At 46.2% G+C, this 19,728-nt stretch overlaps 1 protein-coding gene across 1 annotated transcript in view; it reads left to right on the top strand.

Moving 5' to 3' along the window:
• Positions 1-1,277: 1,277 nt before the first annotated feature.
• T265_11589 (hypothetical protein) overlaps positions 1,278-19,728 on the top strand; it is a gene marked incomplete at both ends in the record, with an annotated part of 66,147 nt that continues 47,696 nt past the window's right edge. Inside the window, 11 exons of the mRNA XM_009178278.1 lie at positions 1,278-1,513; positions 3,733-3,907; positions 6,167-6,335; positions 6,378-6,450; positions 6,680-6,950; positions 10,930-11,171; positions 11,249-11,399; positions 14,773-14,890; positions 15,179-15,409; positions 17,282-17,502; positions 18,528-18,638. Coding sequence (XP_009176542.1) covers positions 1,278-1,513; positions 3,733-3,907; positions 6,167-6,335; positions 6,378-6,450; positions 6,680-6,950; positions 10,930-11,171; positions 11,249-11,399; positions 14,773-14,890; positions 15,179-15,409; positions 17,282-17,502; positions 18,528-18,638 — 1,998 coding nt within the window. The remainder of the gene's footprint in view (positions 1,514-3,732; positions 3,908-6,166; positions 6,336-6,377; positions 6,451-6,679; positions 6,951-10,929; positions 11,172-11,248; positions 11,400-14,772; positions 14,891-15,178; positions 15,410-17,281; positions 17,503-18,527; positions 18,639-19,728) is intronic.

The following is a 19,728-nucleotide window of genomic DNA, read 5'->3' as shown; positions in this document are numbered from 1 at the left end:
CTTCAGTACCTGGTGCCAGAAAAAGAACTCGACGGCAAGGAGCACAACAGCTTTATTGCAACAAGCGATTGCGTGCGGGTACAAACATTACAACCACCCCGCGCTATTTAAAAGGCTCTTTTTGACGTCGATCCAGGCTACCTAATAGGGGTTTAGTGAACACCCACCAACATCGATTGTGCTTCTGTTAAATGCCTGAACGCTGATCATAGTTCGTCGTGCATCTGTGGCGTGTCTGAACGCTCATCGGTCTTTATTGAATAGATTGAATGATTGACTGGCCTGTATGCTTGCTGGCTTCCCTGTTGAGATTTTGTGGAGTTTCAGGATCTCAGTAGGTCCCGGGTGTTCTGAGGTTACTTTCAGGAATCTGACCTTCCTGATACAGAGGATCGTTTGCCTCGTAGTACCCTCTTCGCCCCATTTTTCGTCGGATGGAGACCACCCAAGAGTGGTCAGTTCATAACTGGACAACGAAGCATGATTCCTTAGCAGTTAACTCACGCGTTGTTAAATGTCGCGGGACGAGATAAACCAGTAGTTGGTGATCCTGATGGATATAATTTCGTCACGCAGCTAATGACAGTCTTGCATCAAAGACATCACTATTGCGTAACTATGACTTCCCGCCATACTGGACAAACAGATCCATTTATCATCGATGGGCCATCCACTCCACTGCGTTGCTGTCACTTCCTCGTTCTCCTTTTCCTATGTGAACGAAGCTTTGGCAGCTTGAACCACTGCATTTCGATGCATGGTTTGTGAGCTGATAAGCTGAAGTGAACTGAACTATCACAATATCAGACGTCAGTGACCGGTACTCATGCCCGTTTCTTAATATCTTTTTCACAAGGGCTGCGTTCGGATGAATCTTTTGATCGCTACAGCCCTCTTGGTGCCTTAACCGGTATGTAAAATCTGGTCACTTACACTGCTTCTTTCCTCTCTTAACTGAAAACAGTGCAGCATATGTGCGCCCTATTTCCCCAGAAGGTGCACTTTTTCAGTACGCATACATCATCATCATTGTCAGCTGTAATAACTGCGTACATGTCGTACAGTGATTGTAGCTGTTACAGTTTCGTTCATCGATGATTCGGGAGGTGGGGTAGGTAGCTGCGCATAGGAGGCGTTAGCTGATAAATTAGTGCGTAAATACAGCACTGTAGGTGGACTGTTAATCGGGGGAATAGGAGAGTTATGCATTGAAGACAATGGCTTGAGCGCCATTGAGGACGCAATTGGGACATGCCTGACAATTTCTCTAACCATTGATGTGGCCCGTTCCGGGGTCCCCATCCGGGAAGACGGCAATGGCCAGCGCAGCGGAGTTTGCAGGTAATGGCTTTTATACTTCGCTGCCAAGTCATTGTTTGACCACCTCTTGCTCTCTTCTATCCTTCACGTGGTTGTGCGAAAAGAGCCCTCCGAGGAAGTCGGTCGACTGGAATACGCAGCACGTGGCCAAGCCAGCGCAACCTGTGCAGTGTGATCACTTCATCTACCGAGGGTGAGTTGTCTCTCCGGAATACCATTCGGGGTACTTCAGCATTGATGATCCGGTGTTCCCACCAGATTCGGGCAATTCTCCGAATACGTCGCTGGTCAAACACTGAAAGTCTTTTGACGTGCTTGGCGCGCAGCTGCTAGGTTTCTGATTCGTATAGTAATATGGAGCGCACCGCAGCATTGTAAACGCGACCCTTGACAGAGAAGCTGATACCACGCCTACACCACAGATGACGCAGGTTCGCAAAAGCTGCTCTGACCTTCTCAATCCGGATGGAAATTTCATCTTTCGCGAGACCACCGGGACTGATACAGCTGCCCAGGTAAACAAATTTGTTTACTACCTCAATCGGTTCATCCACAAGCATGAGGATAGGGTTCGAGCCCACCCAACCTTGCAGTAGCACTTTACACCTTACAGGTGTGAAGTGCACGCCGAACCGCGAGGCAGAATTATTTAGATTATTTACTATTGTTTGCATTACCACGGGGTTAGATCCCAGAAGAGCTATGTCGTCTGCGTACTCGATATCTGTGAGCGGAGGCCGCGGGAGCACTTCGACCCCACGGGCATTAGAGGCTGGCAGTGAGTCTTGCATGATAGTATCAATGATGAAGTTGAAGAGGAAAGGTGAATGAGGACAGCCCTGTTGGACACCACTTGATGTGGTGAACTCAGGCGAGAGCTTACCATAGACCTTCACACGGCTGCGGGAGTTGGTGTACAGCGCCCCAAGGACGGTCAAGAATTTATGAGGGACACCTTTACTTCGCAGACACTGCCATAGTGCCTGACGGTCCACAGAGTCAAAGACAGCTTTCATATCAAGGAACACAAACATTGTTGGTTGCTGGAAGCAGTGTCGCTGTTTCAGAATCTATCGGAGGATGAAGGTATGATCGATGCAACCTCTTGCAGGACGGAACCCAGCCTGGTTTTCACGAATCCGTCTCTTCCTGTGTTCAGTCAACCTTCGAAGGATTGAGCCAGAGAGCACCTTTGATGCCATAGCTAACAGACTGATGCCACGATTGTTTTCACACGGCGTCCTTGTACCCGTTTTGAAGATAGGGGTAATTGTCGACCTGCCCCATTCTGTAGGCACCTTCTCTTCGCTTCATATAGCACCGATAAGCTTTGTCAGGTGGATTACCATGAATTTTCCGCCTTATTTGAAGAGGAGTAGACACAGACCGTCCAGTCCTAGTGCCTTCTCACGTTTCAGTAAGGATATTTTGTACCTTATTTCTTCTTCCGACGAACGATCAAGGTTTACATTCCATTCACCCGTATGCAATATTTCCACAGGCTGTATTGCCGGATTCCAGCTGAACTGCTCTTCGAAGTGTTCGGCCCATCTTTCCAGTTGAAGTTTTCGCGAGTTAATTGATGAGCCGTCTTTTTCACTTATCGTTTCGCTGACCGTTGCTTTCCTTGGGCCAGTCGATCATATCAGTTGATATAAAGGGCATGGCTGTTTCCCTTAGCAAATGCCTTCTCCATCTCCCGAGCTTTCGGTTTCCATCAGAGCTATTCACTCTTTGGTGTTTGAGGGATTTGCGTGCACTGTCGTACTCGTTGCCTTCTGGTATGGCTTTTCCGGCATCAATCATGGATAGTGATCTCGACGACATCCGTGATCTGGTGGTCGAATCGGAAAACTCCGACAGACAGCAGTAAACACCGGTAACATAACTGTTTTCACATTTTACCACGCTTCATCCACATGCTCACTGCCACCACAGTATTGGTTTACTGTGGAGAGTTGTTGAGCTAGCTCAGATTGTTGAGCTATGGCAGTTCTTCGAAGATAGTGCATTGGCGCGTTTCTTGCCGACTTGCGAGGGCCTGAAGGGAAACGAACTGTCAGGCATGCGCGCACCGTGGCGTGATCGGAATCAAGTGGTGTGACCCAGAAGGAACGGCAGTCTTGAATGGTGGCTCTGCACCGGTGGCTGATGGCCACATGGTGCAACTGGGTCCATGGTTGATTTACAGTTAGTGACCGCGGTGCGAACGTTTATGTTGAAAGTTCGTACTTGCCAGAAACAGTTCATGATCAGCATACAACTGAAGAAGTCGATCTCCGCTGTCTGTGCGGCGAGCATCGACTCCAAATCGACCGCGGTACGCATACAGTTTTTCCTCTGCAGCATTATGATCATTTTTGTGATACATTCAGTCTCGTGGATTTCTGTGCATCTGATCTCCTGTTGTAGTTCTGTCATGTCGGACCGTTTGGGCAGATCACGCACTTTCGGAAAAGGCACTGTGATCTACGCAACCGACGGGGCTTTGAACTCTCTTGCTGTGAATTCTAAAGCTGAGTTACTGGCCACCGCCGGAAGGAATACCTTCCACGTATTCTCCATCCACCCAGACAAGTTCCTCTCTGTGAGTCAACACAGTCAGCTTCGGTTAATTCTGCTGTAATCTCCACTCTTCTCACTTGGCAACACACACACATACGAATTTGTTGATGCTGTGACATTTTTGTTTTTGTTTTTGTGAGAGTAGAGAGGTTTAACAGGTTGTTAAGTCCTCGACGGCAGTATTCTCCCCTTAGTACCTGTTGTTGAGCAATTTACTAATTCTCAAAGGAATACTGTGAGAAAGTGGAATTCGAGTTATCCACTTGATTGCATGTGCCGTATGTCGATTGGCCTCCCACAGAAATGCCCCATGCACCGGGTGCAGTGTATCTGAAGACTGGAGAGACAAATTTTCGAAGGCACTGTTGGTTTGTAATTTTCCCTTCGACGTGGTTCAACATTACGTAGAAGCCTCAAGGCTTAGTGGCATAGAAATTAAAGTGCAACTTCCCCGTTAGTTTCATCCTGTTTCTGAACCTCTCGTTGTTCGTATACAGACCCGGCGGCGTTCCGACCGCAGATGATCAATGCATTGTAGGGACTTAGCAGTCGCATGATTTGAGACGTTGTCATGGGTTGGTGGTGTATTCCCTCTTATTTAGAGTACCTTTATGCCCAGAGGAACTGCCCATAGGAAAGAGGTATCTGGTTTTTCGAATCTCTTTGGGACAACTTTAGCCAGCATATAGCACACGTGGGGCCAAAAATATTCGATAGCCCAAAAAGCCTAACTGTCTTTATTTCATATCTGAAGAGGCATCTTTCACGTCTCTGTCTGACACACCATTCCAAGTCGGCTATTTTATGGAAATATCTTGTGGGTTTCGTTTGCCAGAATAGATTTTTAGTAAGAACACTCATAGTTCATGTAGCAGGTGTATTCGTTGTTGCTTATACCGTTTTATGGTGTGATCGATGCAAAGGTTCGGCGGCAAACCCGGAGTTTGCAGCAGTATGACTGTGCTCAGTGGCCCCGCTGCTTTGGCGGTCATCACTTTAGTCAACAGATTCAGCCATTCGGTTCGAATCCTGATGAGTTCTGCCTGGGTTTTCCTATTAAGCTCAAGATGGCTTAGCAACTGATTTGAAAACTCGTGATTCGAACCCAACTCTTTCTAGGTTTTGGCAACCTGACAGTATCTTGGCTTCCATGGACGCCGTACCGAACTGGTATCACAGCTGAACGACTGTTAGTAGTACAATAGAATGTCGTTATAGAGGAAAGTGTTGGTAGCTCAGGTAGAGTACACGGTCACTGGTTTGTTCCCTGAACTGGGCGACTTGACTACAAACGTTTCATCATCAGTGCGTTGTTAGAGTTGGCACAGCTACCAGCCTATCGCTATGCACCACTAGGCTCCCTAACAGCTCACTGATGATGTCACCTTAGTTGGTGATAAAACATTTGTAGTCAAATTGTCCAGCTCAGCGAATAAGCCAACCACCAGAATGTCATTTTTTTGAACCCATTGTGAACACCGTGGACGGCTAATCCTTTTTCACCATCGTGCTAACTCTTCATGTGAACTTTCCACTAAAGCCTGTGTTGTACAATCTTAACCAACCGAAGAATTTGATATTGTGATTATAGTGTATTGCCACACAGTCATGGCGTCTAATCTGGCCGCAATAGTAACAAGGGAGTCGGATTTTTTCTAACCGTTCTAGTGTTAACAGTTTCCTTGGTTACGGCAGTGAATGTACGCACAATCACAGAACTCTCGTTTGAACAATCGTCCTCCTGTCCTGGCGCACTCATTCTGGTGGAGTAGTGGTAACATACTCGCGACGTTCAAACCCCTGCACGATGAATGATGTGCACTTCGGATGAGCTCTAATGAGAGCAAAACTCGAGTCCAGTGCTTCCCCTATTTGGCGTGGACTCACCGGAATGAGTGCGCCAGCACAGTAGGATCATTCTTCGAATGAGGATCCTCTAAGTGTACATTCTACAAGTCCAGAAACCACCACCAACTAATAACAATGTTCTGTAGAAGCCAATCGGTCACTGATGCTCGTTTGTTCACTCCCTACTTGACCATATTGACAGAGTGAATGTTATACGTCTGTTTTCTTAAGCTAATGACTAGCTGTCCAATCTGATTGACAGGAAAGCATTACTCTCCGTATATAGACAAACACACCACCAGTTTGAGCATGCTGTGTTTATCCTAGTCTTCTTTTGTCTGTGGCCTGCTTTCTCAGTAGGTCAATATCTGTGCATCACTAGTGTTCGCGTTGTTCAGCCAAAAAAAACATTACATTCCTCCCTTTCTCGTAGATTCCTCGAGCCAAGTCCACTTCACGTCTTTTTGTCCCACCCAACGATTCAGTTGTTAATGGCCTAGATCATAACTCATCTTTGGGCAGTCCACTGACGGCTCAGTCTTCGCAAGTATCCTGTCCCCGGGCTCATAGTGTGACCGATGTCACCTGGTCTTGTGCAGATAGTAAGTTCCAACACGATTGTTCATCCCCTCCTTTCTTTTCAGATGTGCTTGCTACGGGCTCGAGTAATGGTGCGATAACGCTTTGGGAAGTCGGTTCAGCTATCACGCAACGTAGGTTTGTCTCTTCCCACTTCACCTCTCTTTCGCTTGCCATTTGTATTGCCCAGAATGCATGCTTTATTGCTTAAGTGCTCATCCCCTTAAGCCCCACTCTCGCTTAGTGCGACAATAGAAAAGACGACGTCGCGCTAGGGTTCACTTTCCGTTTACTTACAATACCTTACGGGAACGGTGGTGGAGTAATATCACCAATACATCCCAAATTTTTTTTGGTTTAAACATAGCCCTTACCCCCCGTATTACCTACCAATCTTCATACTACCATACTACTTACTTTCATCGGATGGACAAATTAAAGCACCCGTCAGTAAAACGATATTTGAAGAAGACGGCTCAGTAGTTCATCCACAAAAACGCCGACTGTGCAGATGTACCGAACACTCCGAAGAACAGTTTGGCTGGACTTTAGCAACACGGCTTCTGGAGGCAGTGAATGCGGACGAATGGAATGTGAGACTTTATTGTCCCCCAAAGGAAGATTTAGAGTACGAAAGCGTGAGTAGGCACATCAGGACCGGATGGCTTGTATCCAGCCCTCTTCAAAGAGGCTAGAGAATCTCTTGTCACTCATCCCAAACTTCTTGATGCTCTGTGGAGTGAAGAGGAAACACCCGAAGAATTGGGCACATCACAAAGAGTACGCGAATACCATGTTAAACCCATCGTGGCATTCGCCTGGTAACTGTGGCGCTTTGTAGTCTCATCTCTCGAAATTTGACTGAGTACAGAGAAGCAGGTCCGTGAAAACCTAGCCGGATGCCGTCCTGCACTGGAGTGCATCGATCAGATTTTCACCCTCCTACAGATCCTGAAACACTGACACTACTTCTGGTAACTAATAATGGTTGTTTTTCTTGGCTAGAAAGCTCCCTTTGTGGATCGTCAGGCACTGTATTGTGGTCTATGGGACAAAGATGTCCCCATAGATTCCTTGGGATGTTGTACACCAAAAGCCATGGATGCGTGAAAGTCAACGGTAAGCTACCGCCTGAGTTCACTACGTCAAACGTCTCGGAAGGATGTCCTCTTTCACATTTTCTATTTAACTTGGTCATCACTATGATCATAATAGACTCTGTTACAGCCTCTAATACCTGCGGAGTCGAAACGCTCACAGATGTCGAGTACGCAGATGACCTGGGTCTGTCTGGTTCTGACACCACTGTAATGTAGACAGTATTGCCAAATCCAGTCTCATAGTTTGGTATACGCTTCACACCTGCAAAAGGCTGTTGCGAGACTAGGTGGATTCAAAGCCCGATTTCGTGCTTACGGGTGAGCCGATTGAGGTAGAGGACAAATTCGCCCACCAGGTCAGCTGCGCCGGTCTCAGAGGTCTAGCCAGGAATGATATTTCCATCAGATCGGAAAGGCCATAACAGCTGTTTTCAACCTAGATCGCCTGTGACGCAGGCTTGACACCAGCTTTTCTGTTAAGGATCCAGTCTACCATGCTGTGATACGCTCCATAGTGTTATTTGGTTCAGGACTCTGGTCACTATGCACTGAGGACGCTGATAGACTTTCAGTGTTTGCCCACCGGTGTATTCAGAGCATTGCCCAAGTCTGTTTAGAACAGCAGATCGGTAACGCCGAAGTAAATCGAATGGTTTTCGGAAGAAATATGAATGAGCTGATCCCACCCCATAGATTGTGCTGCATATGCCAGTTGACCGAATTTTTCGAATAACTCCTTTCGCATAACCACGCGAAGGGTGTAAGCAAGCCAAGGGCAGATGGCAACGAGCAGTGCAAATAAGTTTGCTGGTAATATCTTTCCTACATCTCTGATGTTCCCTCGCTCGTTTTCACCCGCCGTATAATTGTTCGAAGCGGCTCTTCAGGCAAGTCGATCCACTGACGTTCGAAGCATATGACAAAGCCATCGCAACTCGTGAACAGTTCTCGGCTCACCTACAGTTTGTGGGTTATTTGCTCTAAAAACTAATCGGTTCACTCCAACACTGTTACCTGAGTCTCCATCAGATTTGAGAAATGTTCCGAAGACACCAGTAGTCAAGCACTGAAATTTTTTAGCGCCTTCGGCTAGCGGCAGCGAGGTCTCTTACGAACAACTGTATGGAGCGCACTGCAGCATCGTGTACTCGACGACTGACAGACAAGGTGATAATGAAGTATGAAAGCCATTATCAGCAACCTCAGCTGCGCTGGTTATTGTCGTCTCCTTGAATGGCAATCCATAGATTGGACAAATCAGTATTTAGAGATATTGACAGATGTGGTACAGCCGTGCACTCAATGGCACGCATACATCCAAGCTGTTGATGTCAACGCATATCTTCCCTCCACTGTCTCCCCAGTGAAAATTCAGCTTCCACTTTAGGATTCACACTTGAGTCACGTCGGATTCTTCCTTTAATGCGTAACTCTGCTCCCTTATGCTCCCAGATCATTGGTGTACGGAACTGTGGCAGCTATAGCGACTCTGCAACATATACTTGGTTTACAGTTAAAGACAGTGATAGCGGCTACAGGTGTGCCTTCCATGTGTTGATTTAAGTCGATTCGTGACACTCCTGTGGAAAATGCGATACTTCCTTATTTTGTTTATCTGTTTTTTCCTTCCAACCACGCATGTTAAATCAAATACTGGTCTGTTTGATTCGAAAATGGGAGCCTAAATGCCCTGGTCGTGTGTGTTGAATCCCAGAAAACTAATCTATTATTGTCGAGTTAGTGTGCGTACACCGCTCAGCGCTTAGGCTTCCAGTGGTATAATCAGCACTGACCGGCAAATCTGATTCGGGTGCCAGCCATTTATCAGTATGTGGACCTATGCATTACTTCGCAGAAGTCTGTGCCCCACTGTGATTACGATCTGTTTTCTTCGGCAAACAAAAAGAAAAAAGAAAATTCTTCATTTTCTTCTGGTTGCTGAATTCCGCCTCCTTCTTGTTCACATCCAATCTCCTGTAGCTTAACACTTTATCTCGTGTATTTCAGTCAAGTCGTTTTGTGGACACCTCCGTTCCATCCATTGTCTCATGTTCCATCCAACCAATCCATGGGAATTGCTAACGGCTTCGCAAGACGGGAAACTTAATCTGTTCGTACGTTGTTTCACTATTCGCTGTATATTTAAACGCTTCTCGGCTCTTGTTGCATCTCCGACTAGATATCATGGTGTTACTTTGCTCAGTTAGTTAGTTGTACCTATGCTGGAAGGTCTAGAAGCATCGTATTCGTACTTCTTCTTTGCTGATCTGCAGTACATATCTCACGAATCGTTAAGTATATTCACAACCGCATATTTCATCATGCGTGATTTAGCGACAGAAAAGCTTTTGGGCTTCCAAGATTTCTCCCCTTCTTCTTTGCTGATCTGCAGTACATATCCCACGAATCGTTAAATATATTCACAACCTCATATTTCATCATGCGTGATTTAGTGACAGAACAGCTTTTGGGCTTCCAAGATTTCTCCTTACCGTCTTTCCCAATTTAACTGAGTTCTGAGGTTTGAATGTGAACGGCTTGGAGTAAATTATCGGGCGATGGTGGATACTCGTCGAATTCTCGCTAAGACAAAGACAGAGAACAAAGCTTTTTTTGGGTGGTACATGAAAATGTATATGACCCTCAGCAGATTCAGGGTTACGTACATGAGAAAGCGTGCAAAAGAAACAAAGGTCAATAGGTCATATAGTCAACAAATTACATGGAGTTTGTGATCACTTCAAGTTCAAGGGTCGTGCACATTTCTTTTAGGAGCAGACTTGTGGGTCCCGTAGTCGGATTCCAATTGCCTGTGCGTCCAGGAGTTTACACCGTCCTTCCATTGCTTGTTTATTTCAGTACCGGTGCCGCCGCTTATGGTGGGTTGTGTTCCTGAAAATTGATAAAAAAAAGAACTCACTTCACTCCAGGGGAATCTTTTATTAATGCAAAATCAGGTTTTTTTTATCACATTAAATGTGCCGCACTTATGTGCCTTATTTGAGGGCTCTGATTGGTCCACTACCCGACTGGCTGGGCGCCACCTGGCGTCGGTCGATCTTTCCAATAGTGACAGGTAGAGAACGTTTGTAATTGGGTGATCGAAACTTGGGTTGGATTTCAGTGCACAGCTCAGTTGATGGGCGAGATGGTCCAAGTGGTTAGAGCGGGAATTCACTGACCGGAATGTCCACGGTTCAGACCCGACCTGTGCCTCTCGACTTCCCCTGTCTAGGCTTGGACAACCTAGCAGCATCCTAGCCCTCGTGCAACCTTCGGGTGGCAGTTAGGCACTGAAAGGATGCTAAAGCTGAACTATTCATTTAATTTTTTATTTCAGTTGATGGGCTGGAGGATGGTCCCTCAAATCCGCGTTACTATTGACCGATACTTTCTCAATATGCATTCCGCCGACCTCACCTTTTGTTTATTCTGGTAACCCCGCACACCTGTTTGCTGCTTCGGAGTCATCGTGGTTAGGTTAAAAGTTTCTTGTTCCTGATTGCTCCATGTGTAGGACACTCGCGAATCCAACCCCGGTACATCACCTCGAACTTTCATTCAACGCGCGGCTGTACCTAGCCCAGTTCGAGATGTCACCTACTGCCCTCGTAACAGTTATCTGTTTGCTGCAGCTCAAGAGAATGGCACACTGTCCATCTGGGACACTCGTCAATCTGGTCGTCCATACCTTGCCTTCCAGGGACACTCCTGTTCCATAGCGTCTCTTGATTGGCTTCCAAGTTGGCCAGGAATCAGGTGAGTCATGTAGCTTCGATTATAGATCACTCAAATTGTTGTGCAACTGTGATTCCCTTGTCCCTCCTCTCATTTAGTCGAAATTGGCTAGCCACTGCGGGTGCTGTGGACCATCTCATCAAAGTTTGGAATTTCAGTCAGCTTCCTTCTGGTCAATCTGCTTGTCCGCCAGTGGTCTACACAGTTCGCACAAGCAATGTCAGTCGGGTTCGATGGAGACCGGGAGTTGTAAGTTTCTTTTCCTTAAATTTCTTGGAAGCACCAAATTCGTCCACTTGACTAACTTGAGGTTGGTGCAAGCGATGTGTCTTAATGTGCTTGGAAATCCCATGGAATTCCATTTAAGTTCAATAGGAACTAGCACGTTTTATAGAAATGTACAGATTGCACGTTAGGTGCTCCGAGGGTTATTCATACCTTTCCATATCAAGTTTGCAACAGTCCGACAGATTGCACTTCATGAAGTCTCTGGACAACGTACGAAGCCATCCTTGACCTATTAAGTCGAGAATATAAGACTACGGTGTGAGAAGTTTTGTGGCTGCGGGAGTCGACCGTGCTGGAAGTGATGCGTTTTCAGGTCTTCAATCATCGATCTCAGAGCCATAGAAGTGCATCGACTAATGTGGAAGGAGCTTTTAAGAAGCATTAGTTTGGTGAAGCTGCGTTCCATCGGTCATGTGGTACGCGCCGAGTTACTAGCTACTAAGGAAGGCACACCAAGTTCGACCTGGTGTAAATTAAGCGATGGGCACAGTATGACTTGGTGGAACAGAATGCAGATCACGGCAATTCTCCGCGCTGTCCACTTGAAGCAAGGTGACAGCAGTTCAATCACGGTTGGGTTTCGCCCCATTGATCGTCTATGCTGCGGAGCTTTAGGTGCACAAACAAGATTATTTGAGCAACCTTCGTACACCTCCCGAAGGCGGAACGGAAACGTATCCGGAAGGAGGGTGCGAGTTAATTTATCTGTGCATATTGATCCAAGGAACACTATCATGCTGTCCTTTGTAGAGTTATTCATGAATGGAGAAATGACCAAAGTTGACTCATTGAGAAGGGTAAAAAGATGTAGAATGATTCATATGACTTTCCGCATGCAGTTGATTGGTTGATTGATTGGGATGAATGCGACATTTAGCTTTTGTTTAAGGAGGACAGAGAGTCACTTCATTGTTTGGCCTCTACGACGCACACGGTCCATGTTAGAACCACCTCACTGATCTGCGAAACGAGTTTAACTCATGCTTCAGCAGACCAAAAATACATTCTTCACCGGATATCTGTAGTGTCTGCGTTCATATGGCTAATTTTTTCTCTGTTGGACCACCGCATGCGCGCTGAATACAACCTTGTACCTTTCTTCGATCAAAATACGCGAGATTCCCAAAAAACTGTGACATTCGCATAGCCTTCAAAGCACTGTCGGCTACATTAGTGGTTACTCAGTTACCATCTCATTAGACGGTGAGCTTGTGATATGGGCACATGTCGTGGTGAGAACTCAAAGTTAAAAGGCGTCCCGGTAGAATCCATATTGTCATTGCTGCATCATCTGTATAGTGGTATGATTTGTGGATAGGTTTTCAGAAAGGGATATTCCTCTCCATTTTGAGTACCGGTGAACGGTCAGCTGATTTGCAACACTTACACCCCCCCTTGTTAGCATGATGCAACCTTTGTTGTTTGGTTGGTTGGTTAACGTATCGCGGCATCTTCATAACCCTTCGATGATGAAGTCAATACACTCATGGTCAAGGCCGGGGCTGCATTCGCAGCATTCGTAGCATTTTGGGTGTCTGGAACAGATCTCACTGGATCCGAGGTCTAAAAAACCCGAGCAGCCGTAATTCATTGTCGAGAGTTGACCTCCTTGATACGACGATCTCAAACGTTTGCAAACGCATAGTCATCGGTGGCTGGCATTTGCTGGTCAAGACGTGTCCGTAAGCGAGCGCTAGCTAGTCATTCGAAATTGCTAGAATGTCATATGAAGATTATTATGACTACGAAAGAAAACTACTTTTCACCTCGAGCCCAAGTTTGCGGAAGGTTCGTTGGGTATCGGCCAGGACATTGCGATTCGATGTGTTAGTTAGTGGGATCTTCGGCACCCTATGGTTGGAATCCATTTGATCTTGTCTGCACGTGGTTGGAAACCCGAAAAACATGGCCTATAATCTATCCAAATGGTGAGTGTGTTGTCACCTCATACCTACCCAAACTGTTTGTCGTTGTGCACTGGATTTGTGCTGAACGACATTCACGAATGAAGCTGGGTTAATTGTGCTGATGACGTCGCATTTTGATCGGATGTTCATATAGTTTGTTTGACTATTCTTTAAAAGTGTTTGAGGCATGGAACCTTTTTGCGATCCATCCCGTCTCCTTTATTCTAATCAGATGTTGTTCTTCTAGGGTCATTTGGCAATTAAACACCACTACCTACTTCTAGAGCCATGTTGTCCATACTGATGGGAATATTGTCACTAGCTTGTCTAGGGTTGCCGACACAAATTCCGTCCACCTCTCTATAGTGAATCGAATGAAGACCAAGTTAGTTCAAACGCTTGATTAGATGACGGTTAGCTTTGAATGACTGAGTCACATCGCCTGGTAAGTCGCTGTCCCTTTAAATCAGTCCAACTTCCAGGTGGTGATACATTACATACTCAACCGAGCTCGAAGTAGACCAGTAGTTTAGATTCGACCTCACTCCCTGAAAGATCCGTGGTTCGAACACATTCCTGGCATTTAGGCTGCTCTTCTCTAGGTTCTGGCAACCTGGCAGTATCTTGATCCTCGTGCTTCCTTGGGGCGGCACGGTGATTGTTATTAGTTATTAGTACTCTCATCGAAAGGTGTCAGGAATGGATAAAGTTTAACTAATCTTAGTCAAGTCGCATGATGCGTCTGTGATTGGCCGCAGCTCACACTGTTTGTTCAATCTGATAAAAGCCACATGGTTTTACTGAAGGAGTCCTTTGCACATATGTTCACTTTTGGGAGATATCAAGGTTTCACCCTCCGTTAAAATAGTCGAAAAATGACGAATGCGCACGCTTTGATGGCCCATGCCAAGTACGATGCCTAGTCCAAAACAAGGAGCTCATAAACTGAAGACTCATATCTTCATAGTAACATGCAAGGAAATGCCTGTTCCAGAAACCAAACTGTCAAACACAGTCCCAAACCAACACCGCTCTACCGCTCACAGTTAAGCTCTGCTACAGCTAGACCTAACCCGCACGCGATTGATCACTTGCCGGTCCAGCGTCAAGGCGAGCTCTTATTGGCCGAAAGTGTGGTCCCAGCAGCCAATCATGATTCGGTTTCTGCCAAATGCAAGTAGCCGATGGCGCGTACAGAATGCGTCGAAATTCCCAGAACGTTATCGTCTCACTTTGAATACAACTCGCTGTACATTTGGCCTGGAATTTTGCGTTTAATACACGTTGTGTGTCTTTGGTTGCTCTTTTGCCGTTCAAACCGAGAACTCAGCTGAGGAGTGCCGCATACTTTTCGAACTGTTTTGAACTTATCAATGTTTTACGTTCCGTTCTTCCAACTTACCAGTTTATTTACTCATTGATTGCAGCCCACTCAGCTAGTCTCCAGTTGCAATCAAACATTCGACCTCAGTGCCTACCTGTGGGATCTTAAAAGACCCTATCTTCCGTACGCTGCATTTGAGGAACACAAGAGCATCGTAACGTGTACGTTTTTTGTTTGTTCGCTGTACTTTTGTCTCTGTCTCTCTTTTTACACATTCATGTCATTGCCTTTCTCCTTTGTCCTGTGAATTTGATGCACTCATTTTCGAAAATCCGACAGGTTTGTCAAATCATCCCAAGTATCGACTGGCTTTATAATTGTTTCGCGCCCTGTATTTCATCGCTTCGGCTCTTCAAGCCAATAAAGTCGCCCTCCGTTTCTTGTGATCCTATGTTTTTTTTTCATTTCACCTCTCTTGAACCGTTTTTTCTTCTCTGTTGCTTTTCCAGCTATATCATGGTGTCCTGCCGAAACAGACTATTTCTACACTGTCGGACGTGATGGCCTGCTTATCCGCCACTGTGTGGCAGATGGTGTTCGCCCCGCGGAAAGCGCCTCTCCAGTTGCCCTTGCCTTCAGTCCACGGGGAAATTTAGCCCATGCCGTCAGTCGGGATCGAGTGTTGGCCGTACAACCGCCACCGGTTGTGGACGAAACCAACGTGGTTACACAGTCTATATGTGAGTTGATTTTGTTGCTTTGTTCAGCTGTAACACCTTTTCGGCACCTAGGTGTCATGCAACCCGAAGGAAGCAAAAGGGCTAGAATACTGTCAGGCCTAGTAAATGTTTCTATGAACTTTCGAAGTCACCTGGCCGACGAGACATATTGGTAGCTTACAGAATTTACTCCAGCAGAGAAGGAATAGCTCCCTCTAAATCAACAAATCGTGTTACCTTTCCTGAATATGTGTTCCACACCGCGATCATGTATAGTACTATCGCATAATTAGGTCGAATCCAACTCCCACTTGCAGAGGAGCCAGTCGGAAGGATAAACGATCGATATCTGGAGGTTCCTTCCTTCAGTCCGAAAAATTCTCCCCAAAGCGATCAGATCGTTCCGATCGCACGATGTTTGTCAAACACCAACCTCTCTCATAATGGGCACAAATTCTTGTGACAATTTTAGCCTATCTGCTCCCCAACAAGGACCACTTTTCCAAAATCGGGGTATGTGAACAGTATTTGATGTGACAATCAGTGTCTGTCCAGCTGTGTTTAACAAGGATGTTCAGGTTTAGCCCTAAACCCCGTACATATTCCGGATATACTGTCCACCTAGCCGTAAATATCCGGTGATCCGTCTTAGAGTCTGATCCCTAAAAGTAATTAGTCTCGTTCTTCTGGTCCACGCTACGATGCCTCAGAGTTAGAGCGCGAATTTACTTACCGGAATGTCCCTGGTTCGAACCCGGCTTCTGCATCTCGACTTCCCCTGTCTAGGCCTGGTCAACCCGGTAGTATTCCAGCTGTCGGGCTTCCTTTGAGTGGCTTGACAGCTAAGTACCGAAAGGGTGTTACAGCTGAAGGATTTTCTTTACGCTACGATCACTCACAAGTGTTGTGAACTCGACCACTTCGTGAACGCTCTTTTTTATGGGTGTTTCTGCCAATGGCTACCAATGAGGGGTTCGAGCGCATGCATACCGTCATAAAAATGACTATTCAGTTTAAGATTTTTCCGGTTTTCTTATGACACTAAAGACTTGGTCGAATCCTCCCTTTGACCAAGACCCATGAATGATTTGGCAGCTAGTACCGAAAGGGTGTTACAGCTGAAGGATTTTCTTTACGCTACGATCACTCACAAGTGTTGTGAACTCGACCACTTCGTGAACGCTCTTTTTTATGGGTGTTTCTGCCAATGGCTACCAATGAGAGGTTCGAGCGCATGCATACCGTCATAAAAATGACTATTCAGTTTAAGATTTTTCCGGTTTTCTTATGACACTAAAGACTTGATCGAGTCCTCCCTTTGACGAAGACCCATGAATGATGCGAGGAGGGGACATTTTATTGCTGTTTCGTGTCTGCATGCGTTGGGGTGTGGCCAACCGGAGGTAAAGGTGGAAGCGGTTCTCACCGCAATACAGCACCTCCTGCTTGGATGTGACATTGGTTTAATAATCGGGTGTCGATTGCATCGTGTGCTTAGATGGCTAGTACCCAGCCGTGTTTTCATACTGCTAAATAATCTCATTCAGTGTTTTTTATTTGGTAACAAGATTATCTTCCATTATCTTCCCTGATCTGGGAGATCAGGAAACTCGGATGTTTATAATACATGGTCTATTTTGGGCATCATTCGACCAGTTGTTATTCATTAGCAATCTGCCTTTTGAAACGCATTCTACAGGTGGAGTAACGTAAGGCACAATGTATCCACGTTTATAAATGTGCTGTCGATAGTGATTCTTCAACGTAACCCTCGGACATTCTGCAGTTGATACAATGCCCCTTGAAAACTGATGCTCGATTGATGTTCACTCCTAAACCGGCTACTTTCGCTACCATACTCTTTATCCAATTCTGTTTTTCTTCTTCGTGTAGATTATCCACCTCGGCGGACCCCCAGCAACCTACTAAACTCCACTACCGTCTCCACCTTGAACCCAACGGATGCCCCACCTGGATTCTACGCAGCCCCATCTGTTGGATCTTCGGACCAGCTGGGTTTGGCCAATCTTCCTGAAATGGGTTCCACACGATCTGCAGAACTCTTTATCAGTCAAGCACAAAGCTTGCTTTTCTGCTTTGAGCCCTCGTTTGAGGTGGGTTCGCTTGAGCGTGTGTCTTTCACGTCACGTGACAGCTGTATATTTGAGGGAGCCATATATCATATCAGCTGTTATCGTAATGAATCCCCAGCGTTTCTGCAGGGCAACTCTCGCATGTTCACATGACACATTTGCCAAGCTTCTAGTGAGCTATCGGTCAGAGTTCTGACACCAACTGCAGTACTACCCTTTCGACGACCCTAGCTGTGATGACCCCATTTGTTCCTGTGGTAAAGCAGTTTTGTTTAACAGTCAACACCTTTAATTCAATTGAACAAGGTTCCTTCAGGCCAGCTAAATCATTTCAATGAGGAATCATCCTCCAGCGATACATGGTGGCTCCCAACTGCCACGGTACCACGAAAGAAAACCTTAGTGAAGGGTGGAAAGAAAAGTGAGTGGTGGGGACCTAGTGTAAAGAAGCCCTATGACCAAAGGAGCTGTACGACACGAATAAGGTATCCACACCATTGACCAGCACTATAGTAGACACATTTAAGCATCCGCCGAACTGATGCACCATTAGCGGGATTGATCGAGCGATCTTTGCGAATCTCACCTGACTTGAGCCCAGCATACAGAGATAGGCGAACTTTAGCCAGGTGTTCCGGTTAATAAATGACAGTGTGCGCTCTACTGGAATCGGATGTGTGCCCTGAAGGTTTGCCAAGCCCGGTAGAAAAGCGTGAAGCACTCTGACTGTAGCCGCTTTCATTTCACGTCTCCCACGAGCATTTTTCCAAAAGTGGCATGAAACGGAGGACAACGCTTTCTTGGGTAGACGGTTGTTTGAAATATGTGGTACGTGCTCCAACCACCTCAAACTTTAGGTCCAATCTACTGTCCTGAGGATTCGTACCCGCTTACTCACCATTACGTTGCGTCGCTATGTGCTGGAGATAACGGTGATCAAATGTTTGAAGACACCCAAGTTCCAAGAGTGAGAAGGACCGGGTCTCGTGACTGAAAAGTAAGACCACGCTTACGGGCATCTTGTATACACGGTTCTTTAGCTCTAGGGGGATTCCGTTCTTATACAACAAGTGACGGAAGTTGGCAAAAGCCGCTTGCGCTTTGGTTATCCGCGCGTTAACCTCATCTGTTATAGTGCAACAAAGGTAGATGAACCGGTAAGCAAACTCAGGCTCTTTATTCTGATGCATAGAAAGGTGGGAAATGCTAAAATAAGATCTTGCACAGTGAAGGTTCAAAATTCCCATCAAACCATGTGACCGCGTCCGATATTTTCTATAAAATACTTTGCGCGGACAAATAATGGCAAAAAAAAGCTATCGTTCGCGCATTCCAAGTCTATCGATATCTCTCCGGACCTGGTTTCAATACTTAGGTTCCTGATCCTTTGTAATTGTCACTCTGTGATAACGTCGATAACAAAGTTGAAGAAAAAAGAGAAGAGAGGACAGTCCTGACGAACTCCGCTATTTGTGGGCAAGCTTCTAGACAGATTATTATAGATCATAACCATACATGGCGCGAAGAATATCTACGAACTTCAAGGTTATCCCACTCTGGCCAAGAACATTTAGAAGAGCTGGTCTATCCTTTGAGTCCAAGACTCCTTTTACGGTCGCTTTTCGATCAGTGTGGAGCTGCTGAATCACCTGGCTTAGTGTAATGAGGTGGTCAATGCGAGATGGCCCAAGTGGTTAGAGCGCGAATTTACTGACCGGAAGGTTCGTGGTTCGAATCCGACCTCCGCCACTCGACTTCCCTGTCTAGGCTTGGGCAACCTGGCAGTATCCCAGCCCTCGTGCTTCCTTCGGGTGGCATGGCAGCTAGGCACCGGAAGGGTGCTACAGCTGAACGTCTACCTACAATGCACCACTTGCCAGGTCTAATTCCTGCTTGATACTCTTCAACTTACGTTTCAGGCGCCGAAGTTAAGCGTTGCAACATAAGGTAAGACAGTATCCGAGTCACGTGACTTATGCCCCCGTGGCTGGAATAGTCGGTTCGGTACCTTTCTGAACACGATTGACTTCAGTTCTCTGAAGGGCGTTCTTACTTCTAAATAAGCGGAACACGAGGATTGTCCTACATCTTTGAACAAAGTTGGGGAAGGCCAGTCTGACCGGGAAACCTGATAGCGCTTCAAGTTAAGAATACAGATAGTTTCTAGGTCAGATGATGGGAATCTAAACTCAAACCATGGTTCAAAATGAGCGGGTCGAATAACAGACTTAGACACAGGGGTCGAGG

This window comes from Opisthorchis viverrini (genome assembly GCF_000715545.1).
Source record: "Opisthorchis viverrini unplaced genomic scaffold opera_v5_528, whole genome shotgun sequence".
Classification (NCBI taxonomy): domain Eukaryota; kingdom Metazoa; phylum Platyhelminthes; class Trematoda; order Opisthorchiida; family Opisthorchiidae; genus Opisthorchis; species Opisthorchis viverrini.
This window is presented reverse-complemented; position numbering and strand designations above follow the sequence as displayed.